The 19,033-nt window shown below is 40.5% G+C and overlaps 1 protein-coding gene across 1 annotated transcript; it reads right to left on the bottom strand.

Moving 5' to 3' along the window:
* Window positions 1–2,917: 2,917 nt before the first annotated feature.
* Window positions 2,918–18,909, bottom strand: LOC137286926 (sphingomyelin phosphodiesterase 2-like). Its single transcript, XM_067818963.1, has 10 exons — window positions 18,599–18,909; window positions 17,308–17,396; window positions 15,870–15,972; window positions 15,266–15,342; window positions 14,786–14,969; window positions 14,207–14,410; window positions 8,170–8,293; window positions 6,065–6,187; window positions 4,700–4,815; window positions 2,918–4,052 (listed from the first exon to the last, which is right to left on the bottom strand). The coding sequence occupies exons 2-10, from the start codon at window positions 17,340–17,342 to the stop codon at window positions 3,798–3,800; spliced, it is 1,221 nt and encodes a 406-aa protein (XP_067675064.1). The 5' UTR covers window positions 17,343–17,396; window positions 18,599–18,909; the 3' UTR covers window positions 2,918–3,797.
* Window positions 18,910–19,033: the final 124 nt, after the last annotated feature.

Raw genomic sequence — 19,033 nt, forward strand, 5'->3', positions numbered from 1 at the left:
CAGTTCATAGTCTGTAGCTCACCCTTATTGTAATGTAATATTCTCATATTCTGCTGGCTGGCATTCTCGAGCACTCACTGCAACGTACAGCTTGGCTCCTACATGTCACAGCACTACCCACAGTGACACAGTTTAGAGAGGAAATGCACCTCTGTTACTACAGCAAGCATCCTGAAGCTCACACATTGTGGTCTTGTTGCTGCTTTTGCTTGGTATGATGTTGCTGTAAGCAGCACCAAACACTGGAGTGATGACCATAGAATGTGATGGTAGATCCAACTTGGTTATAAGCACCACGTAAATAGTCATCTGGACCTTTGACCTGTGAATACACAGTGCTACTTAGAATGTGGTCAAATGTAGCATGATACAATGTTGGTTGACTGTCATTGCATTGTATTTAGCAGTCCTGTCAGTGGTCAACTGTCAGTTGACTGTGTGATTGAATTCTACCCTGCTGTACTGTCAGTGGTCAACTGTTTGTTGACTGTGAGGGTGAATTGTACCCTGCTGTACGGTCAGTGGTCAGCTGTTGGTTGAATGTGATTTAAGCTGTCAGTGCTGTTAAGGAAGGTGTTTGCACTGTGTTCTGTTGGTGGCTGTGGGGTGTGACTGGCTTTGTTGTTTGATTTTGTCCAGTCTGTAGCAGCGCTGTTGATGTAGGGCAACATGTTGTTGAGTTGTTCATGTTTTCAGTGTTCTCAAGTTGATCAGAGTTGTTAATATTCTCAAATATTTTATTGATATCAAGTCCTCAGCATACTACATTAGAACAATATCAGATACATTTCTGATGGTGCCTAGTTTAGGACTTGTACACCGAGCAGCAATAGTGATATATTTGTATATTACCGTTGTAAAATACTGGCAGTTTTTGTCATTTCTTTTTGAATAGGATGTCAAGTCATATTTGTAGTTTGAGGCTGCCTGAACCCTTGTTCTTTGACTTATGAGATCTTCTCAGAACAGCCTGCCAGCATTATTGGAGCGCTATGTTGACAGGATTGTAGTAACTATTACACACTGTGTGGAGACAAGTACAAGCTCTGTATCCAGTAGATAGAAACAGTTTTGTGTCAAGTCTAGTTATATGTTTGCACTACACAAGCACACTGGTTCTGGAGGCATATATCAGTTAAAGATCGAAAAGGTGGGTGGCTAAATAACTGAAGTACACTTCAACACATGCTATAAACAACAACTGAGACCTGTCAAAGGCATCTTCAGTTTATCCCATTTGAAACTATGACTATCCAGTCAACACCCTCATGTCTCCATGAGGTTGGTTTGTTAGGGATTGACTAGCAACATGTACCTAGACTTGCCCTGTTTTGTGAGTACTGTAGGATAAGGTGTGATTTATACAGGTCTTCACAACAAGGCGCCATATACTGTGTATCACCATTGAGATTACACTTGTTTCTAGTCATTTGCCCTGCTTTGCTGTTTGCTTAGCAGCAGTAGCCTAGTAATCAGCCTGACCTACAGCTGCCAATAACCTTGCAAGACTGTGGCCTTGGCATACAGCTGTCAGAACCTAGTAATGCTGTGACCTCGACCTACAGTTACCAATAACTTAGCAATGCTGTGGCCTTGACCTTCAGCTGTTAGAAGCACAGGACGCCGTAAGCCTTGACATACATGTGTCTATGTGGCATATATCTGTTCTCAGCTTCATGGCTGGTGTCATATGACTAAAATGTTTTGTTTTTTCGTTTGGATACAGTGTGGCCCATGGTGTCACTGGACTGTTTTCCCATCTGTATGTATAGAGACACTGGTATCTCATCACCAGTGTTTGATATGAAAACGTATACTTAAACTTTCTCTGTAAGACCCGACAATGAAAATGACAGGAAATGTAAAGTTAAAAAAATCTATTGTAGTTTGTAAAAGCTAAATGTGTATGTACATTCTTTAGACTGGTTGTTCTATTCTGGGGTGAGCACTCTTTCTAAAAAGATGAAGAAAACTGGATCACATTTCCAGTCATTCTTGTCTTCTCATGATTAGGAGGCCATGGCTGGTGTCTTGTAATACATTTCCTTGGATTATTTTCATGTTACATGTCATATTTGATACATAAACTCAGTGTTTTCATCACCCTGACGTGTGGTCAGAACCTCACAGATCGTAAATCGTCCTGTCTACAAGTTTACATCATTTCCTGACTGTTTTAATGTTGAAGATAACACTGCCTCAAAGTGTATGCCAACTATCTCATTTTTAAACTATTTTCTGTGTTTCTTACTGTCCGTGTGAATTGTGATTATTTCGTGGGGTAAGTGGACAAGGTCAAGGATAGCCTGTGTCTGCTAGTACATCGAGGAAACTCCAGCTCTTACAGAATATGTCAATAAAACTAAGTACTCAGTTGCCTCTTTGTCTTCTGTACCAAAAGCCATCAGTGGGAGCACAGATGGTGCTTCACTCCAGAACCTGTACCAAGTTGCATCTCTTAGACTCTAGGATCTATGCATCATAAGGTTGGCCCCAAGGCAACAACCAACATTGTTGGGAGTGGTCTCTGTGGTACATAGCTCAAGTACATTTGCATCTAAAAGCCCTGGCCTTGATTCCATGATGTACGGGAGAGCCTGCACACAGTGCAAAGGGTGTTGATCTGCACGAAACATGTTTCAACAGTACTTGTTGTTACCCTTCCTGGTGCTTGGCATTACTTAATAAAGCAAGGGCTCGTTGGCACGCACCTTGAAACAGCATTGGTCCAGCCTAAAGCAAGCACACTCAAGCATGGACATCGATTTGTAATAATTTGTAATAATCTCAAACGTAACCTCATGTAGCTGTGCTACATTATCAGTTATTCCCTGGTCACAAGGTACACATAGGTTGATGAAGCCTCCATGTTTGTTTATGTTCCCTGAGCCAGAAGGGACACACGACAACCCAGGGCCACCAGTGAACAATGTGTTTATCTAACCAATGTATATTCTGAATTGTTTAAAGCACAGACGCAAATCTTTTTGTAGCCATCACTAGATTTTGCAGACAAGGAAAAACAGATTTAAAGTTATCTCCCAAGAAGATACCAAGTGAGTTCATACACAGTTTGATACATAGCTTTGTTACTTGCTTGTAAGTGGGGTACGTTGAAAATAATATAACAGTGCTCAGCCAATCAGAAAACGATGTGTGAGGCAAGATAAGACGGACAGCCTTATTTTAGGTTTGTCAGGTCGTTGGTTTCACCAAAGATATTAATGTCTAAGAACTGCATCACTCAAGGCTCTCCTGTCACATGGAGCTGACAGACAGTGACATATATGACTTTTCACCTGAAAACATTAACACGCAACAGACACATTGATGCCTTCATTACTCCATATATTAAGTTGGGTTCTTTCCTAGGAGTCTTCTACATTCATACAGTGAGACAGGATTTACCACAGTGAGCAGATGTGACACTGATAAAAGTAAAGATAACTACATATTTACCAACCAAAAGGATAAAAGTCTGCATGTTTTTCAGCAATAGTGGCAAACAATCTTCATGGGTTTTTAAAACCCACTGTCTCTCTCAGATGTAATAGTTTTTGCTTCCTCATGCAAACTGTCAAAAGTAATAAAGAGACATGTAGTTAGTGTCTGCAGCCAGTAACTGCATGAATTCAACAATTCCAAACCAGAGACACCCAGAATACAACACAAAATAAATGAATAGAACTTGGGTCACACATGTGGAGTGTTTGATCCCTCTTCTGTGACATGAAATGCCCTTGTGGACTTGGTCCCCTTGCGTAAAACTATCACCTCTACTGTCCCCATGCATCCACTCAAGTCACAACATCTGGTCCTGTGACCTTCACCTTCGACCGAGCTGAACTCTCGATGAGGTTGATGATGTCAGCGGCGACAGCCTGCAACCCGTGCACCTCAATTCTCTTTACAATGAATCCTGTCCATGCACAAACAGCAATGGCGATGACAAGCAGTAGTTTGACTAGAGTGTGGATTAGTGGAGCTGCGGGTACAAGACCTCCTGACATCTCCAGCAGGTACAGGAGGACGCCCAGCACCAGTGCCTGGATCTGAAACACACAAAGAGATGATATCACACACAGAGAGGTCTGAGACACACAGGGAGATGACATCACACCCACATAGGTCTTATGATCTGCACATAAACATTTACTCCACAGGGGTGAGTTTAGTTTTATGCCACACTCGGCAATATTCCACTTATATGGTGGCGGTCTGTAACTAATCCAGTCTGAACACAACAATCCAGCGATCAACAGCAGGAGCATCAACCAACAATTTGAATATGACAACAGGTGTCAAACATGACAGTGAGTCTCAACAATCGCATTTGTTGGCACTTATGACAAGTATGGGTTGCTGGAGATTCATTCGAACCTGGAAACTATTCTCGAAACATTTGTAGCCCTACGAACTTCTTAAGCCCATACTTAACACATTGGCTATGATCAAAGAATTCTTAGGGCTACGAATGTTTCGAGTATAAGGGCCCACTTTCACAAAGCCGTCATAGTGCTACGACTATTCTTGCCTATGTTGGTGAATGGGAGTTTGTAGGACTTTGTGCAAGTGATACCTGGATCTTTATGGTTGAGGAATCACAATAACTTATTTACTGCGTTATACTGCAGTGTAGTTTGTTGTTAAACATTGCAAAAACTGTATACCATATTTCTTATACAGATTATAGGTCTACCTGGAAGAAACTCTGGTCACTTTCTGTCTGTTTCTGTCCCCGCTCTAGTTCTGTCAACGCTGTCCCCAGAAGATGGTCTCTCTCTGACAACCTGGCATTCCGTGAGTCAGCAGACTCTGTAAACATAAATGTAATGAAAAACTGATTATTCAGTAGTTTATGAAGTAAACATCAATAAATACAAATTTTCACTTGGCTTGCTCTGAAGGCATCATCCATTTACAACCTGTCTTCACCTCATTCGAATACATTTGTAATAAAAACAAGGAATTATGTGTGGTGGCATCTTTCTCTACCCAATACACTTGTACTGAAGCCATCAAGTAGGAACTACCTGTTATACCTAAACTTGAAATGCTTCACAGTACAATATGTTACAGGCTAAAATGTTTTGTCATTAACACTCCTCCTTACTTTCAGCACTCACTGATGTTGGCATATACAGCCCACCTTACTTGTGGTCTGACAGGTACATCCTGGGTCTTGGCACATGCAGCCCATGCAAGTGTTGCAGAGGCAGGTCATGTGACTGCTCTCTATAAAAGCTACATGTGTCAGGGGCCCAGCACACACCATGTCAGGCAACAACTATAGCATGTTGTTGTGGTCCACAGGTATGTTGTGAATTTTAAATGATTGTGGCAATTATGTAGAAGGTATTTATTTCTCATGTATGACTTTTATTCAACATAATATCCAACCAGGTTTTGAGAGAATTGCAAATGATGATTTTAATTGTATAAAGTACAATTAAGTCCACCAAATATAATTTGAATATTTGACAATTATTTAACCTTAATATTGTCTATGGACACACCATGTCAGGCAGCAACTATAGCATGTTGTTGTGGTCCACAAGTTTATCACTCCTCGAATAAAACACATCAGCCAGAATCAACTGTCTGTAGTTCCTGCCACAAATATATCTAGACAAGCCCAGACACTTCAGTGTACCCCACTCACCTGCTTTGCCGTCGCTATGCTACCATCGCATGCTACCATCGCATGCAATCGATTAAAACTTCATCTAAACATAGTCATGGGTGACTGGCCTATCGATCACCACCCATGACACCTACCAGTTCTTTGTTGTTAATAAATGGCAGACGATAGCAAGCATTGACCAATGAGAGTGCATGGTTTGACCACACCTCATTTATGCAGCCTCATCGTCCTTGTTATCGTCTGCCATTTGTGCCAAGATCGTTTAGTTGAGGGTCAAAATCAGCTTTCAGTTGTCTTGTAGAAATAACAATATATATAAAATTTTTAAAGGTTTTTAAACAGAATCTTTAATCCAAGCAATGACACGAGGGCTTGTGATCTAATCATCTTATATCGATGACAGTGTCTATGATCATCTACCTGTGGAGTCACCCTGCTCTATCCGCAGCACGGCCAGCACGGCCTCATGGTCGGAGAAGTTGTAGGTGCGCCCAGGGATCTTATTCATGATGACACTGCACTCCTCTACAGTCACACTGAAATCTGTAGGAGAGAGAAAGGGCTGAGTAACAGCATGGCCTCTGCAAGCTTCTAGGGACAAATAAACTACCGAAATGCCACGTACAACAGCATGGAATCCATTGTGTAACTGGTGTTCTATGAGCAGATTTATAAAACATATCAAGACCATCACACACCTGGAAAGTATCCAAAGAATGACCAATGATGATGTTGCTGTTCCGAGCACACACTTATTATCACCAGCACTATCCAGCTACCGGTCGTGAAAATTGGATTCCACAGCAGAATAGATCCATATTAATCTGAATACAATATGTAAGCACTGCTTATGATTGTCTGGTCCAGACTCAATTATTTACAGACTACTGCCATATATGTGGACTTTACCTGCATGTGGTGTAAAACAAGCATGGGTTATGAAAAATTAATTCTAACTTGGATCAACCACGTTTTGACGGACACAGATACCGACAGGGGAAAGCTCAGCCTTAGTGTCAGGACATACAGTGTTCCCAGAAATTATTGAGAAAATCTTTGGTTTTTTTCTAATGATGCTAAGATTGGAAAAAGGGCTTTCACTATGCACTAAGCATACTAAATAAGGGAGACAACTCTTGAAGACTTAGAAGGCAGCTCATTACGTCAAGAGTTATCTCCCTTGTCTGAGCAGACGGCTTCCTGTGTTGACATGGCAGAATTTACAGCAAGAGAGAAAAGAAAGCTCATTCTAGATGATTTTGAAAGGGGTGAGGCTGATGCTAAAGTGTTAGCTTGTAGACATGGTATTCCTCTGTCTACAGTATACAGAACTTTGAAGAATATTCAAACAGGAACCAGGATAGAGCACAAACCAGGGGCAGGTCGGCCTAGGAAATTCAATGTTGTGGATCGCCGAAGACTTGGGCAGATTGTGAGTAGGGGCAAATTGAAAAGTGTTGAGAACATCAGAAATGAAATGATCAGCAGAGGAGGTCCTCAGGTATGCATGAAACAGTTAGGCAGGAATTACAGACTTAATTGGGTGAAAAAACGTGGAATTCCCTCGCCGTTGATGAAAGATGCACAAAAGGAAAAACGTTTAAACTGGTGTCAGGCTCATGAAAATCAAGATTGGGATAAGTTTTCTTTTCGAATGAAAGTTCTGTTTGGCTTTTCCCTAATTGTGAGAAAATTTGGACCAAAGATACTGTCAAACCTATCTACCAGCGACCAAAACATAGCCCGAAGTTTCACATGTGGGGTGGCATATCGGCTCACGGAGTGACGCCATTGTGTTTTCATGGGAAACTTGACAAAAGAAAGATACGTTGACATTCTAAATGGTCACCTTCTTCCGACAGCACAAACACTGTATGAAGATGATTGGATTTTCCAGCATGATAATGACCCAAAACACACTGCGCGCTACACAAAACAGTGGTTGTCGGGCGAAAATGTTCAAGTTTTAGACTGGCCCAGTTACAGCCCAGACCTAAACCCAATTCAGAATGTGTGGGGAGTCATGAAGGACAGAATAAACCAAAAGGGACTGAGAAATATTGAAGATATGAAGGCCGAGGTGGTCCAATATTGGGATACCCTGTCACACGATTACCTACAAACTTTGATGGGTAGTGTGCCTAGGCGTATTCAGGCATGCATTGCTGAGCGAGGAGGTCTAACAAAGTACTAAAACAAGACTGAGACTGTAAAAGGATGATGTTTTAACATGTGAATGTAAGTAAAACGCCAGACGTTAATGAACGTAATGAGTTACATGACGCAACATGATTCTCAATAATTTCTGTGAATACTATACTAAAAGATGTCAAAGATGTTACTTGCTACCTGATTAGTGCTAAGAATGGTATCTCAGTTTGCTGACTATATAAGTCTGTACAATCAGCAACTCGGAGCACCATTTTACCTCACCTACACTGAAAATAGACACCAGATCAAAGTACACAGGCTCTTTCAAAACAAGTATGCTCTATGTATTCAAGTAAGATTTTGTTTTAGCCTACTTGGTCCAGGCCTGTATAACCAGTAATCGATGCGCTTCCCATCAGGGTAGCCTGGCTGTGGGTTGGAGAAGCTGTTGCTAGGGACCTCATCTGTGTTGCCATGCTCATATCCAGATGTTCGCCTCTGTAACAAAGGGAGATAACCTGCATCATTTATACAATAATGACAGGGTTCTTGCTTGGTCTGCTGACGAAGACAGACGTGTTTATCTCGCTCTCTGAGTCAGTGGTCCTGTGTGGATTGTTCTCGCTGAGATTTACAGTGGTTAGTTGGGGGTGTTCTTTGTACTATACCATAAGCATAGTTGGTGAAACTTGCTTTGGTAATTAGTTTAGTAATTATATTTTGTAACTGCCTTTAGTTGTAAGTTTGTGCTCGTGAACCTCACTTTCGTGTTTCGGTTGGCTGAGCACGCTCGGCTTTGTGCGTGCGTGTGGCACGTTTGGCTCGTGCAGACCCTACTTCGCGGATTAGGATTGTCGACAACAGTGATAGCGTTTGTTTCGCAGATAGGACGATGAATTCAGATTCTGATGGGGAATTTACAGCCGCCTGGTCGGCTCCTGATGATTTTGAGGAAACTTCCACTCATGCTGAATTCGCTGAGAAATATAATGCTATGTTGGCTAAACGTCCGAAACGAAAACATGATGACGATGTTCAGACAAAATGTAGTTTTAATGAACATAATTTGAAACCCATTGTTATTTTTTCCTCGGTCGACTCTAGTGTCAGTTTGAAATCCGTCAGTCCCGTTGCACTAGCTAAGGACATTCAAAAACATGTTGGTGATATCCATAGCCTGAAGAGGTTGGATAAGGGTGACATTGTGTTACACTGCAGATCGGCTGATCAGTCCAAAATGGCTCTCTCTTTAACGAGAATTTGTGGTAAACAGATCAAAGCTTATGTCCCCAAAAGTCTGCGAGAAACAAAAGGTGTCATTTACAATATCGATCTGGATATTTCTGAAGATGAAATAGTTGAGCAGCTGAAATCCTTTCAAGTTACTGATGCTAAACGTTTGACCAGAGGTAAGGAAAAAGAGCAGACATTATCAGTTCTGTTAACTTTTGCAAGTACTACACTCCCTGAGCATGTATACATGTACTATCAGTCCTTCAAGGTAAGAGCATATGTCCCACCAGCCCTCAGGTGTTATAAATGCCAGCGTTTCGGCCATACATCAACCAATTGTAAAAGTACAGTTCAGGTTTGTGCTCGCTGCTGTGGGGATCATGCCTATGATGCCTGCCCATCTAAAGATACCTTAAAATGTTCAAATTGCGGAGGAAAACACAGCGCTGCCTACAGAGGTTGTAGTAAATACAAGGAAGCGGTTGAAATCCAACGTGTAAAAGTTGAGAACAAAGTTTCTTATAAAGAAGCTGTACAAATGGTCAAAGAGAACAACACTACTATGCCTGTGTCATTTGCAAATGTTGTCAAACGTCGTCCTAATAAACAGCCAGTTGTTTCATCTTCTCAGCAAGTTGCAACAAGTCTACCTTCAGTGAAGGTCACTCAGGGTTCGAACAGAGCAAATAAATGCTCCTGTCAGTGTTCTATCAATGGTGATAGGTCGTTGGATCATTTGCAGTCTACACATCTATCTGGCGACCGCAGCACATCCCGAGTTGAATATTCAACTGAAAATCTTGTTGCATTCCTGCTAGAGGTTATCACAGTCAGCTTTGGTGCTACAAACCGTGATGACCAAATATATCGAATTATGTCCGCTGCAAAGTCTCATCTCCACATTGACATATCTCAAGATATCTTCCGTTCTTTTTCCACTGATAAATCATGATGGATAGCGCCATCTTACTATTAACTATTCTGCAGTGGAATGCACAGAGTTTAGTAGCACACGGTCCTCATCTTAAAGCGTTTCTTGGAAAACTAGAATTCAAACCGGATGTACTATGCATTCAAGAAACCTTTCTCTGGCCTGAGTGTCAGTTCAAAATTAATGGCTATGTTTGCATGCGAAAAGACCGCATTGAATATGACCCTAAGACTAGAAATCCCAAACGTGGCGGTTGTGCTATTTTTGTTAAATCGGATTTAACATATTATAGCCATACCTTGCCGAAACTTAATTTTGAGGCAAATGCTGTGGAAATTGTCTCAGAAGAGAAGCAATTCCTAACCATTGTTAATATATACAGCAATGGTGCGCCATCTTTAGATGATTATAAAATGCTGACAAATTCTGTAGCTACACCAGTTTTGATATGTGGTGATTTTAATAGTCACAATGTACTGTGGGGAAGCAGGCATACAAATCATGCTGGTCAAGTTGTAGAAAATCTTTTGGATGACACAGGTTTGATAGTACTAAACTCTGGCGAAATGACCCGTATAAATACTAGTAACTTTACTTTCTCAGCATTGGATCTTACCCTTGTTTCGCCTATATTATCACACAAATGTCAGTGGGGTGTTTATCAAAATGACAGTCTGGGGAGTGATCACTTTCCAGTTTTCACTGAAATATCATTTAAACCTCTTCGAACACCTGGACTAGGAATTTCTAGATGGAGATTTAAATCTGCAGATTGGCATAAATTTGTTGACCATTGTTCAAATGAAATAACGTGTGATTTGCTTACAGATGACATTGAAAGGTCAAATTACAATCTAACTTTCTCTTTGACTAAAATCTCAGAAAGAGCTATTGGGAAAACTTCTGGAAAGCCAAATACTCGAAATACTCAGTATTGGTGGAATAAGGATTGTGACAAAGCTGATAAAGCTCGACAAAAGGCCTATAACCGACTTCGCAGGACATCCTTACCGGTTGATTTAGAAGACTTTCGCAAAAAACGGGCTGAATTCCAGCGTCTTGTACGCTCTTTAAAACGCAACAGTTGGCGTTCCTATATATCTACAATAAACAGGCATACTTCCTTGTCTTCTATTTGGGCCAAAGTAAAAAGGATTAGTGGGAACCACAATAGATCCCCTATTCCTGTTTTGGATCAAAGTGCTATTTCCAGTGAAGAGAAAGCCAATCTTTTAGCAGATCAGTTTGAGGCTGTTAGCAGCTATGAAAACTTTTCTACTCAATTTAAAAAGGAAGTCACATATTTAGAGAATGAGATTATCCCTAAAATTTCAGATTCTTTATTACAACCTTTTCCTGAATATGATTTATCCTTCCACCTGGGAGAATTAAAATCTGCATTATCAAAAGGTAAGAATACATCTCCTGGTGCGGATGAATTGTGCTACGAACACTTTAAACATATGCCCGATTCATCTTTAGAAGTCATACTAAATATCATAAATCAGAGCTGGATATCTGGAAAGTTACCCAGGAGCTGGAGACATGCTGTTGTTATCCCTGTTCCTAAACCTGGTAAAGATCCATCTCGCCCTGTTTCATACAGACCAATAGCCTTAACGTCTAATTTGTGTAAAATCATGGAAAGGATGGTCACAAATCGTCTGAGTTTCTACTTAGAATCAAATGAATTATTAGCGAGGCTACAGTGTGGGTTTAGGAAAACTCGTTCATGCACAGATCACCTAGTTTGACTACAAAATGAAGCGCAGAAAGCATTAGGAAACCAAGAGTATATGCTGTGTGTATTTTTAGACATTGAAAAGGCGTATGATATGTTATGGAGAAATGGCCTTTTATTTAAACTGCAAAGTTTAGGGGTAAAGGGACGTATGCTACAGTGGATAAAGTCCTTCCTAACTGATCGAACCATACAAGTTCGTATTGGGCAACACGTGTCTGACGTGCGAATTATTGTAAATGGCACTCCACAGGGCAGTGTTATAAGCCCTTTGCTCTTTAATATCATGATCAATGATTTCTTTTCTGAACTTCCGTTAAATATTGACGCATCACAATTTGCAGATGATGGTGCTTGTTGGAGACGTTTTGGAAACATTGAGTTTGTTCACAAATCTATTCAATTGGCTCTAAATTCTATCGATCTTTGGTGTTCAAAGTGGGGGTTCAAGGTATCCACTTCTAAATCAGTTGCTATGTTCTTCACAAGACGTAAACTTCCCCCAAATCTGAAGCTACACATTGGTGGTCAGGACATAAAATTTGTTTCAGAATTTAAATTCTTGGGTGTAATCTTTGATCAAAAACTCACATGGTCCAGCCACATCGATTACATTTCATCAAAATGCACTAAAGCTCTCAATTTACTGAAGAGCGTGTCTTCCACAAAGTGGGGTGCTGATAAATCGTCCTTGCTTCTTTTGTACAAAGCACTCATTTTGTCTAGATTAGAATACGGTTGTCAAGTTTTCATGAATGCTGCAAAATGTCATTTGGTTAAACTTGATCGTGTTCAAGCTAAAGCTCTTCGGATATGCACTGGTGCCTTTCCTACTACACCAGTTTCTGCCTTGCAGGTGGAATGCTCAGAACCTCCTTTGCAATACCATCGTCTTAAAGTGGCCCTTAAGTACTATTTATCTTTAAAAGCGTCATCTAGGTATCAACCAGCAACTGATATTTTGAGTGATTGTGTGGAATATGTCATGTGTGATTGGAATCATGGAAAACCACCATTTGGATTACTCGTTCAACAATTTGCATCACAGTACGAGTTGAACAATCTTCAGCTGAATGCTGCGCAATCTCTACCTAAAACGGTTCCATGGACTTTAACACAACCTTCGATTTCTTATGATTTATCGGGGCTTGTAAACAAACAAATGTCACCATGTGTTGTTAAAATCCTAACCCAAGACTACATCCACAACAAATATAGTAATTTTACTCATATTTACACTGATGCTTCAAAAGATCCCAGAACCGGTCATGTTGGTGGGGCCTTTTATATTCCTGATCTTGGTTTATCTAAAAGATTTAGATTGACTGATCATCTGTCTGTGTTTGCAGCAGAATTGACAACTATACTTCAAGCTTTAAAATGGGTAAAAGATAACGAGCACGAAGCAATAATTCTTACTGATTCGTTATCAGCTATACAAGCAATTCAATCAGGTGTCCAAGATCCACGCAGTGACATTATATACGACATCTTGTATCTTGATACTGTTCTAAACTCCATGTACATCAGCTGTGATATTGTTTGGATCCCTGCACATGTAGGTATAGCTGGGAACGAAGTAGTCGACACACTTGCTAAGATGGCTTGCAACAGACCACAGCCAGATATTCAATCAATTAAGCCCATTTCAAGAGATTACTGGTTTGTCATTTCATCGTCAATAAATGCCTCTTGGCAAAATACATGGGACAGTGAAACTACAGGTAGACACATGTACTCGATTTGTCCTGCAGTAAACAAACATTTTAAAATCCGTAGGCGTTGCCGCAGAGATGAAGTTGTTTTAACTCGCCTCAGGCTAGGACACTGTGGATTAAAGGCATATAAAAGCATTTTAGATAAAGACATCTCTCCTATGTGTGAAAGCTGTAACTTACACTGCCCAGAAACAGTTCAGCACTACCTCATTGAATGTCCAGCTCATGAAAACCCACGCAAGGCTCTTAGAGACATTGTGCTTAATAAAACCAAAACTATTTTTACGCTGAACGCAATACTTGGCGATAATTTAATGTATGGTTGCATACAAAGAGCTGTATTAGACTTCCTCGTCAAAACGGATAAGTACGACGTAATTTAACTGGACAAGAATGTAACTGTCTGTTAAGTGTTGGGCGCATATAGGTCTTTTAAGGCCCAAGGTCGCCCTAAAACCTTACCTACCTACCTACCTACAATAATGACATGACTACACAATCTTAAATCACTGTTGGCCCTGCATCAATGTTAAAAAGAATGAATTCTGCTCTTACTTAGATCTTTCATATTTGTTTACATGTATATACATCAAGGATTATATATTTCAGCATATCACAGCTAACCACATTTGAGATCTCCATCTAAATGAGAGATTTTAATAGATTTGCAGTCTCATTCACTTACGCACACACTCATCTAAATGATGAGTCAACACCTAGTCACATAAACACTAAACTTGGAGTCAACATCTTCAAAAACAAGAGTCACTATAAGTTGAAGCACCTACCTTATCTAGCCAGCAGTCACACACATGGGCATTTGTACGGATCAGCTTGTATCCCAGGTCCACTGGCTCCACATTCAGGTCACCACCAAGCAGCACCAGGTCACTGGTCTCTGACGTCAGCCTCACAAACTGGCTGATCTGGAAGGCCTGAGTGATGCGGTGAGCCAGATACTCATCATTGTCACGTCGGTACTCCGCATGGAACTGTAGAGAGTCAGTGAGTGAGTGAGGGAAAGATGTATAACTTGGTCAGCATCAACAATTTAAGCCTTGGCTTCAACATTTTTGGCATATACGGGAGCATAAAACTGTGCACACTGGGTGTGTGTTTAAGTAAAACCACACAAAAATCAGTGACATGTTCCAGTGCACTTATAAACCACAAACACCATCCATTCTATTATCAACTGGTAAGGGAATTCTTGGCTCTGACAAATGAAATCCAACAAGAGTGTGTCTGATGAACTGTGACAGTACTGCATTGTATGACAGTGTCCTGAGTATAGACTACATGCAGCATGAGCTCACTGTCTACATCTAGGACACCTAGTGCAACAACATCATTCAGCAGTTCCTTACATGTGAGCCATACACATTGACTGTCAAGCCATTGACGTTCAACTTGCACAGTCCCACGCCTTTCCCCCCAAACCAGTCGCCATGGTAGAACTTGTGAGCAAAGCCATTGAGAGAAAACTGGTGGAAGACTGTCTCGATGATGGGGTGGATGGAGAACATACACACACCGCTGCCGATGACGCCACTTGAACAAACAATATGATGGTAAGGGACAATTGTAACTGGGACAACAATATGATGGTAAGGGACAATTGTAACTGGGACAACAATATGATGGTAAGGGACAATTGTAACTGGGACAACAATATGATGGTAAGGGACAATTGTAACTGAGACAACAATATGATGGTAAGGGACAATTGTAACTGGGATATTGAAAAACCACATTACAGACATGGCCAAGACAGTGGTAAACTTGTTGTTTCCTTCTTGTTGTTTCCCTCCTTTTACATGATCTTCCAAATTTTTAAACTGACTTACCTGTGAAAATAGTGTGAATGTGGCATTCTGGGAATAAGTTTTTGACACAGGCGTTTGTAGTCACTCTTCAACCATACCTGAAGCAGAAAAATACCTCTAGGTGTAAAAATCAATTTGTAAATTGAGGTTTGGTATTTGGTCTACAAAACAGTTACCAATATTTAACAGCACAGTAGCCCATAAATAATAAACTCTAGGACAGACATAAACATTGGTTGTTTGGGGTTCAGCTTTGTTGTAATTCTACACACAGTGATGCACATCACCGAAGCTGGTCACCTCTTCTTTTATGTACATCTGTAGTAAGGTGCAGGGGTTAACCTTTAACCCAGGTCTTCCGTTGGAATGATGACAATGAATAACAAGACTGTATGTTGATTGTGTGTCATGAACAAGTGCACACTAATCCTATTCTTACATATTACATAGATGGGATTACACTTTATCAGTTAAGTACAAAGTCTAGGAGTTTTTTGGTTGAGTCCCATCCCGGCTTCGAACACGGACTGGCTGAGCCAAACATGACATATGTTACATTTGACCACTTTCTAAATGGCACTGTGTAATCACAATCCTATTCTGATTGCTACCAGTCAGTGCTTACCTCACATAGTACCACAATGTCATAATGTTGTTGAGAAATCTCCTCTCCAATGGCCTCGATACGCTCACGTCGATACTTGACGGTACCCGGGATAAAGACACCCCTACACGCAAGCACATCATGATCATCAAAAGAGTATACTGAGTAGGTCCTTTGGAGGACAAAAAAAATTAAAATTAACATTAAGACCACAATTCTCTTCTAACAGACAGACCCGTGAAGGACTGGGTTAGAATGTATCTTCAGTAACTCACGTTTGTCATAAGAGGCGTTTGACGGGATCAGGTGGTCAGGGTTGCTGACTTGGTTGACACATCATTTGTCCCCAGTCGCGCAAATCGAAGCTCATAATGTTGATCACTGAATTTTCTGGTCCAGACTCGATTATTTACACACCACCACTACCAGTGGAATATAACTGAGAGCAGTGTAATACTAAACTCACCTACTCACTCATTCTAACAGACAAGAATATTCTGAGAAACAGCAGTCTGACCTGGCCGACCCATGACCCATGGCCGACACATCTGACTGAACTAGAAACTCAGGATCAAGATTATTGTGCTTTTGAGAAGGTCCTGATGACGGTTACTGATACTTTCTCCAGGGTGTTCTGTACATTTTTGCAGTTATGATCCTGTCTTGTAGATGCTTTTAACCACTCAGATAAACCTTTTTGTAAACTAAAGTTTGATTAAAATGCTGTCAATTTTAAGATAAGGTTGTGATAACTCACTGCGCCTTATAGGCTTCATAAGTTGAATACTGCCCATGGAGATGAATTGGTTCAAAGAATGGCAGGCATACATGTTCAAGGGAACACGCCAGAGCTTTGAGCTAGTACAAGTTGCATGATATTTTACTCTGTAAACGTCCAATAAAATATTACTAATTAATGAGTTTTCATTTATGATGCGATGTGCTTCCCCAAGGAAGTGGCATGCCACACAAGTGCACATCACAGACAAGCTGCAGTCAAAGAGGTGCGGCCTTTCTCTACATCACTCACTACAAACAGGCCAGGTAAACACAGCACATCCACAAAACAACTTCTGTATGTGTTATACATAAGCAGAGATGCAAGGGAGAAAGGCTTCATAATTACTGACAGTGACTTACACAACTAGCTATTTAGAAATTTTTCATACATTTCTTATCATCAACAGATGCAAGTAAATCACAATTAATACGGTTGTGGGGATACTATGTGAAAAGTGCAAACACAAAGCTTATCTGGAGCTTAAACCATAATTCTTAAAGACATCTAGGATAAGCTGTCAAAGGAAGACAATAAGTTGAGTGACTATTCTGAACCATCAACAAAGCACATGGTAAGAGAACAATAAAATATCACAGATTTCATTGAAAGAAATCATCAAAACACCTATTTTACATGAAATATTTACAACACACATTCAGCTAGGGAATTTTGTCTCACCAGCAGTTGAGGGTAAGGACTCGTAGTGTCGTCATCTCTGTCCAATCTTCACAGATAAAATCTTGCCCCTTCAAGCTAGCTGGGGAAATCTGAAACATTTAATTCTCATGAACTACATGAATTCTTCTTTCACCTGTGAACCCGAAGAAAATATCATTCCGCATAGGAACACCATGATTGATAAGCCAGTCAACTATGTGGATAATATGAGTTAATCCTTAACATCCATGTCATATCAGATTCAAATATCATGACGACTGGCTGTTCAAGCTGAGAATCTTGAGTAAAGAACATTGCATCTTAATATCAATATGTCTTCAGCACTTGCTTCTTCATTTGTAGTTAACTTTTTACCATGTCATATTTGCAGTTGGACCACACACAAATTTTGATGCACTTAGCAGCTTTCTTCTAATTTAACATAGTTAATTCTATGGATTATGACAGAAGGGTGCTGTGAAAAAGTGACCATGTCCAAAAATATGAATCATATGGTCATTCTGAATTACTTCTGGACTTTGTTTAAAATATGTGTACTGACAACATTCATATTTCAGTGAAAACGTTCTGGTTAAAATGTCCACCGGAAAAAGTCCCCTTTTAATTTCCCAACAAGAAGCAAACAATTCTTTCTTATAGTTTTCAGTTTTTCATAGTCACACATACATCAGGTAATACACCTGATGTATCAAACAGTTGATAGATGCAGATGTTAGAGGAGGAGTCTCTTCATTTAAAAACAACAAGCATTCATATAATAAGAAGTGTGTGTATATTTTTCAGCCGATATCCTTAAGTACCGCGAGAACAGGAAACGCCAGTTAATGCTGAACACCTCTAACGTTCGTGTGTACCCAAAATGGCCACTAGTTCAACTGACACTGACCAGTACAGTTCACGTAGAAAACTCTCAGTTCTTTCATGATAATAGCATAAATGTAACTAGTACATCGCACCTGTACAGTGCCCTGTCAGTGGGTTGCACGTGTCACAATCACACGTGAACCAGAATAACACAGAAAACCCGAGGTTTGGGCATAAATTTTCAGTGTCATCAAAACAAATGTTGGCGGTCGAGAGAATAAGAATCCCCAACGCTACACTCACCAGGTAAGGACTCCGTGGACTATATGTGTATGAAATTATAAATGTCACAAACTGAACCAGCGAGTATCTGGTATTTGCAAAACAAGACGACTTCCGGGACACTGGTTAATGTAACGATAATATATTCACCAAAATCACGTTTAAAACCTGTTAAGAACGAGTAATATTTGTGATCAACACCCACCTATCTCCTTCGGTGTTTAATCTACAAACTCAACGAATAACGTTTCCATATTCCGATAATGTTATCTTGTTGATCCATCGCCTAGGTTTGGTCGTCAGCTATCCTGCATCACCTGGTGTTTACGTTTATGCAGGTACCGTCAGAACTGTTGGGAGCTTTAGTTGATCAAGCTCCTCGCAGCGATAGCCCATTTGTGGAGATCGCGGCAGCGTCGACTGGGCCTGTGTCCTATGTAATGCTCATCAATTTAATATTTTGCACAAAGACCTTTGAACTAGTGTGCGGACCGGTGTCAAATGACTGGTTTCCTTGGTGACGCGCATGAACGTCACACGCGCTGTGTAGGAGTTTCTTAGTTTACCTTTCATGGGTAGACAACTCAGATTCAGCAAGTTGGATAGTGTGTCTTTCTTCGTCTGCTGTTCAGATTCGAGG

The sequence above is a fragment of the Haliotis asinina genome, chromosome 6 (genome assembly GCF_037392515.1).
Source record: "Haliotis asinina isolate JCU_RB_2024 chromosome 6, JCU_Hal_asi_v2, whole genome shotgun sequence".
In the NCBI taxonomy this organism is placed as follows: domain Eukaryota; kingdom Metazoa; phylum Mollusca; class Gastropoda; order Lepetellida; family Haliotidae; genus Haliotis; species Haliotis asinina.

Excerpts from the sequence above, each read along its gene's own strand:
- LOC137286926 (XM_067818963.1), bottom strand. The coding sequence starts at position 17,342 with ATGACGACACTACGAGTCCTTACCCTCAACTGCTG. Across the intron at positions 14,970-15,265 it reads CATTCACACTATTTTCACAG|TGGCGTCATCGGCAGCGGTG; the intron begins GTAAGTCAGTTT and ends TGTTTGTTCAAG. Across the intron at positions 4,816-6,064 it reads AGAGCAGGGTGACTCCACAG|AGTCTGCTGACTCACGGAAT; the intron begins GTAGATGATCAT and ends TTATGTTTACAG.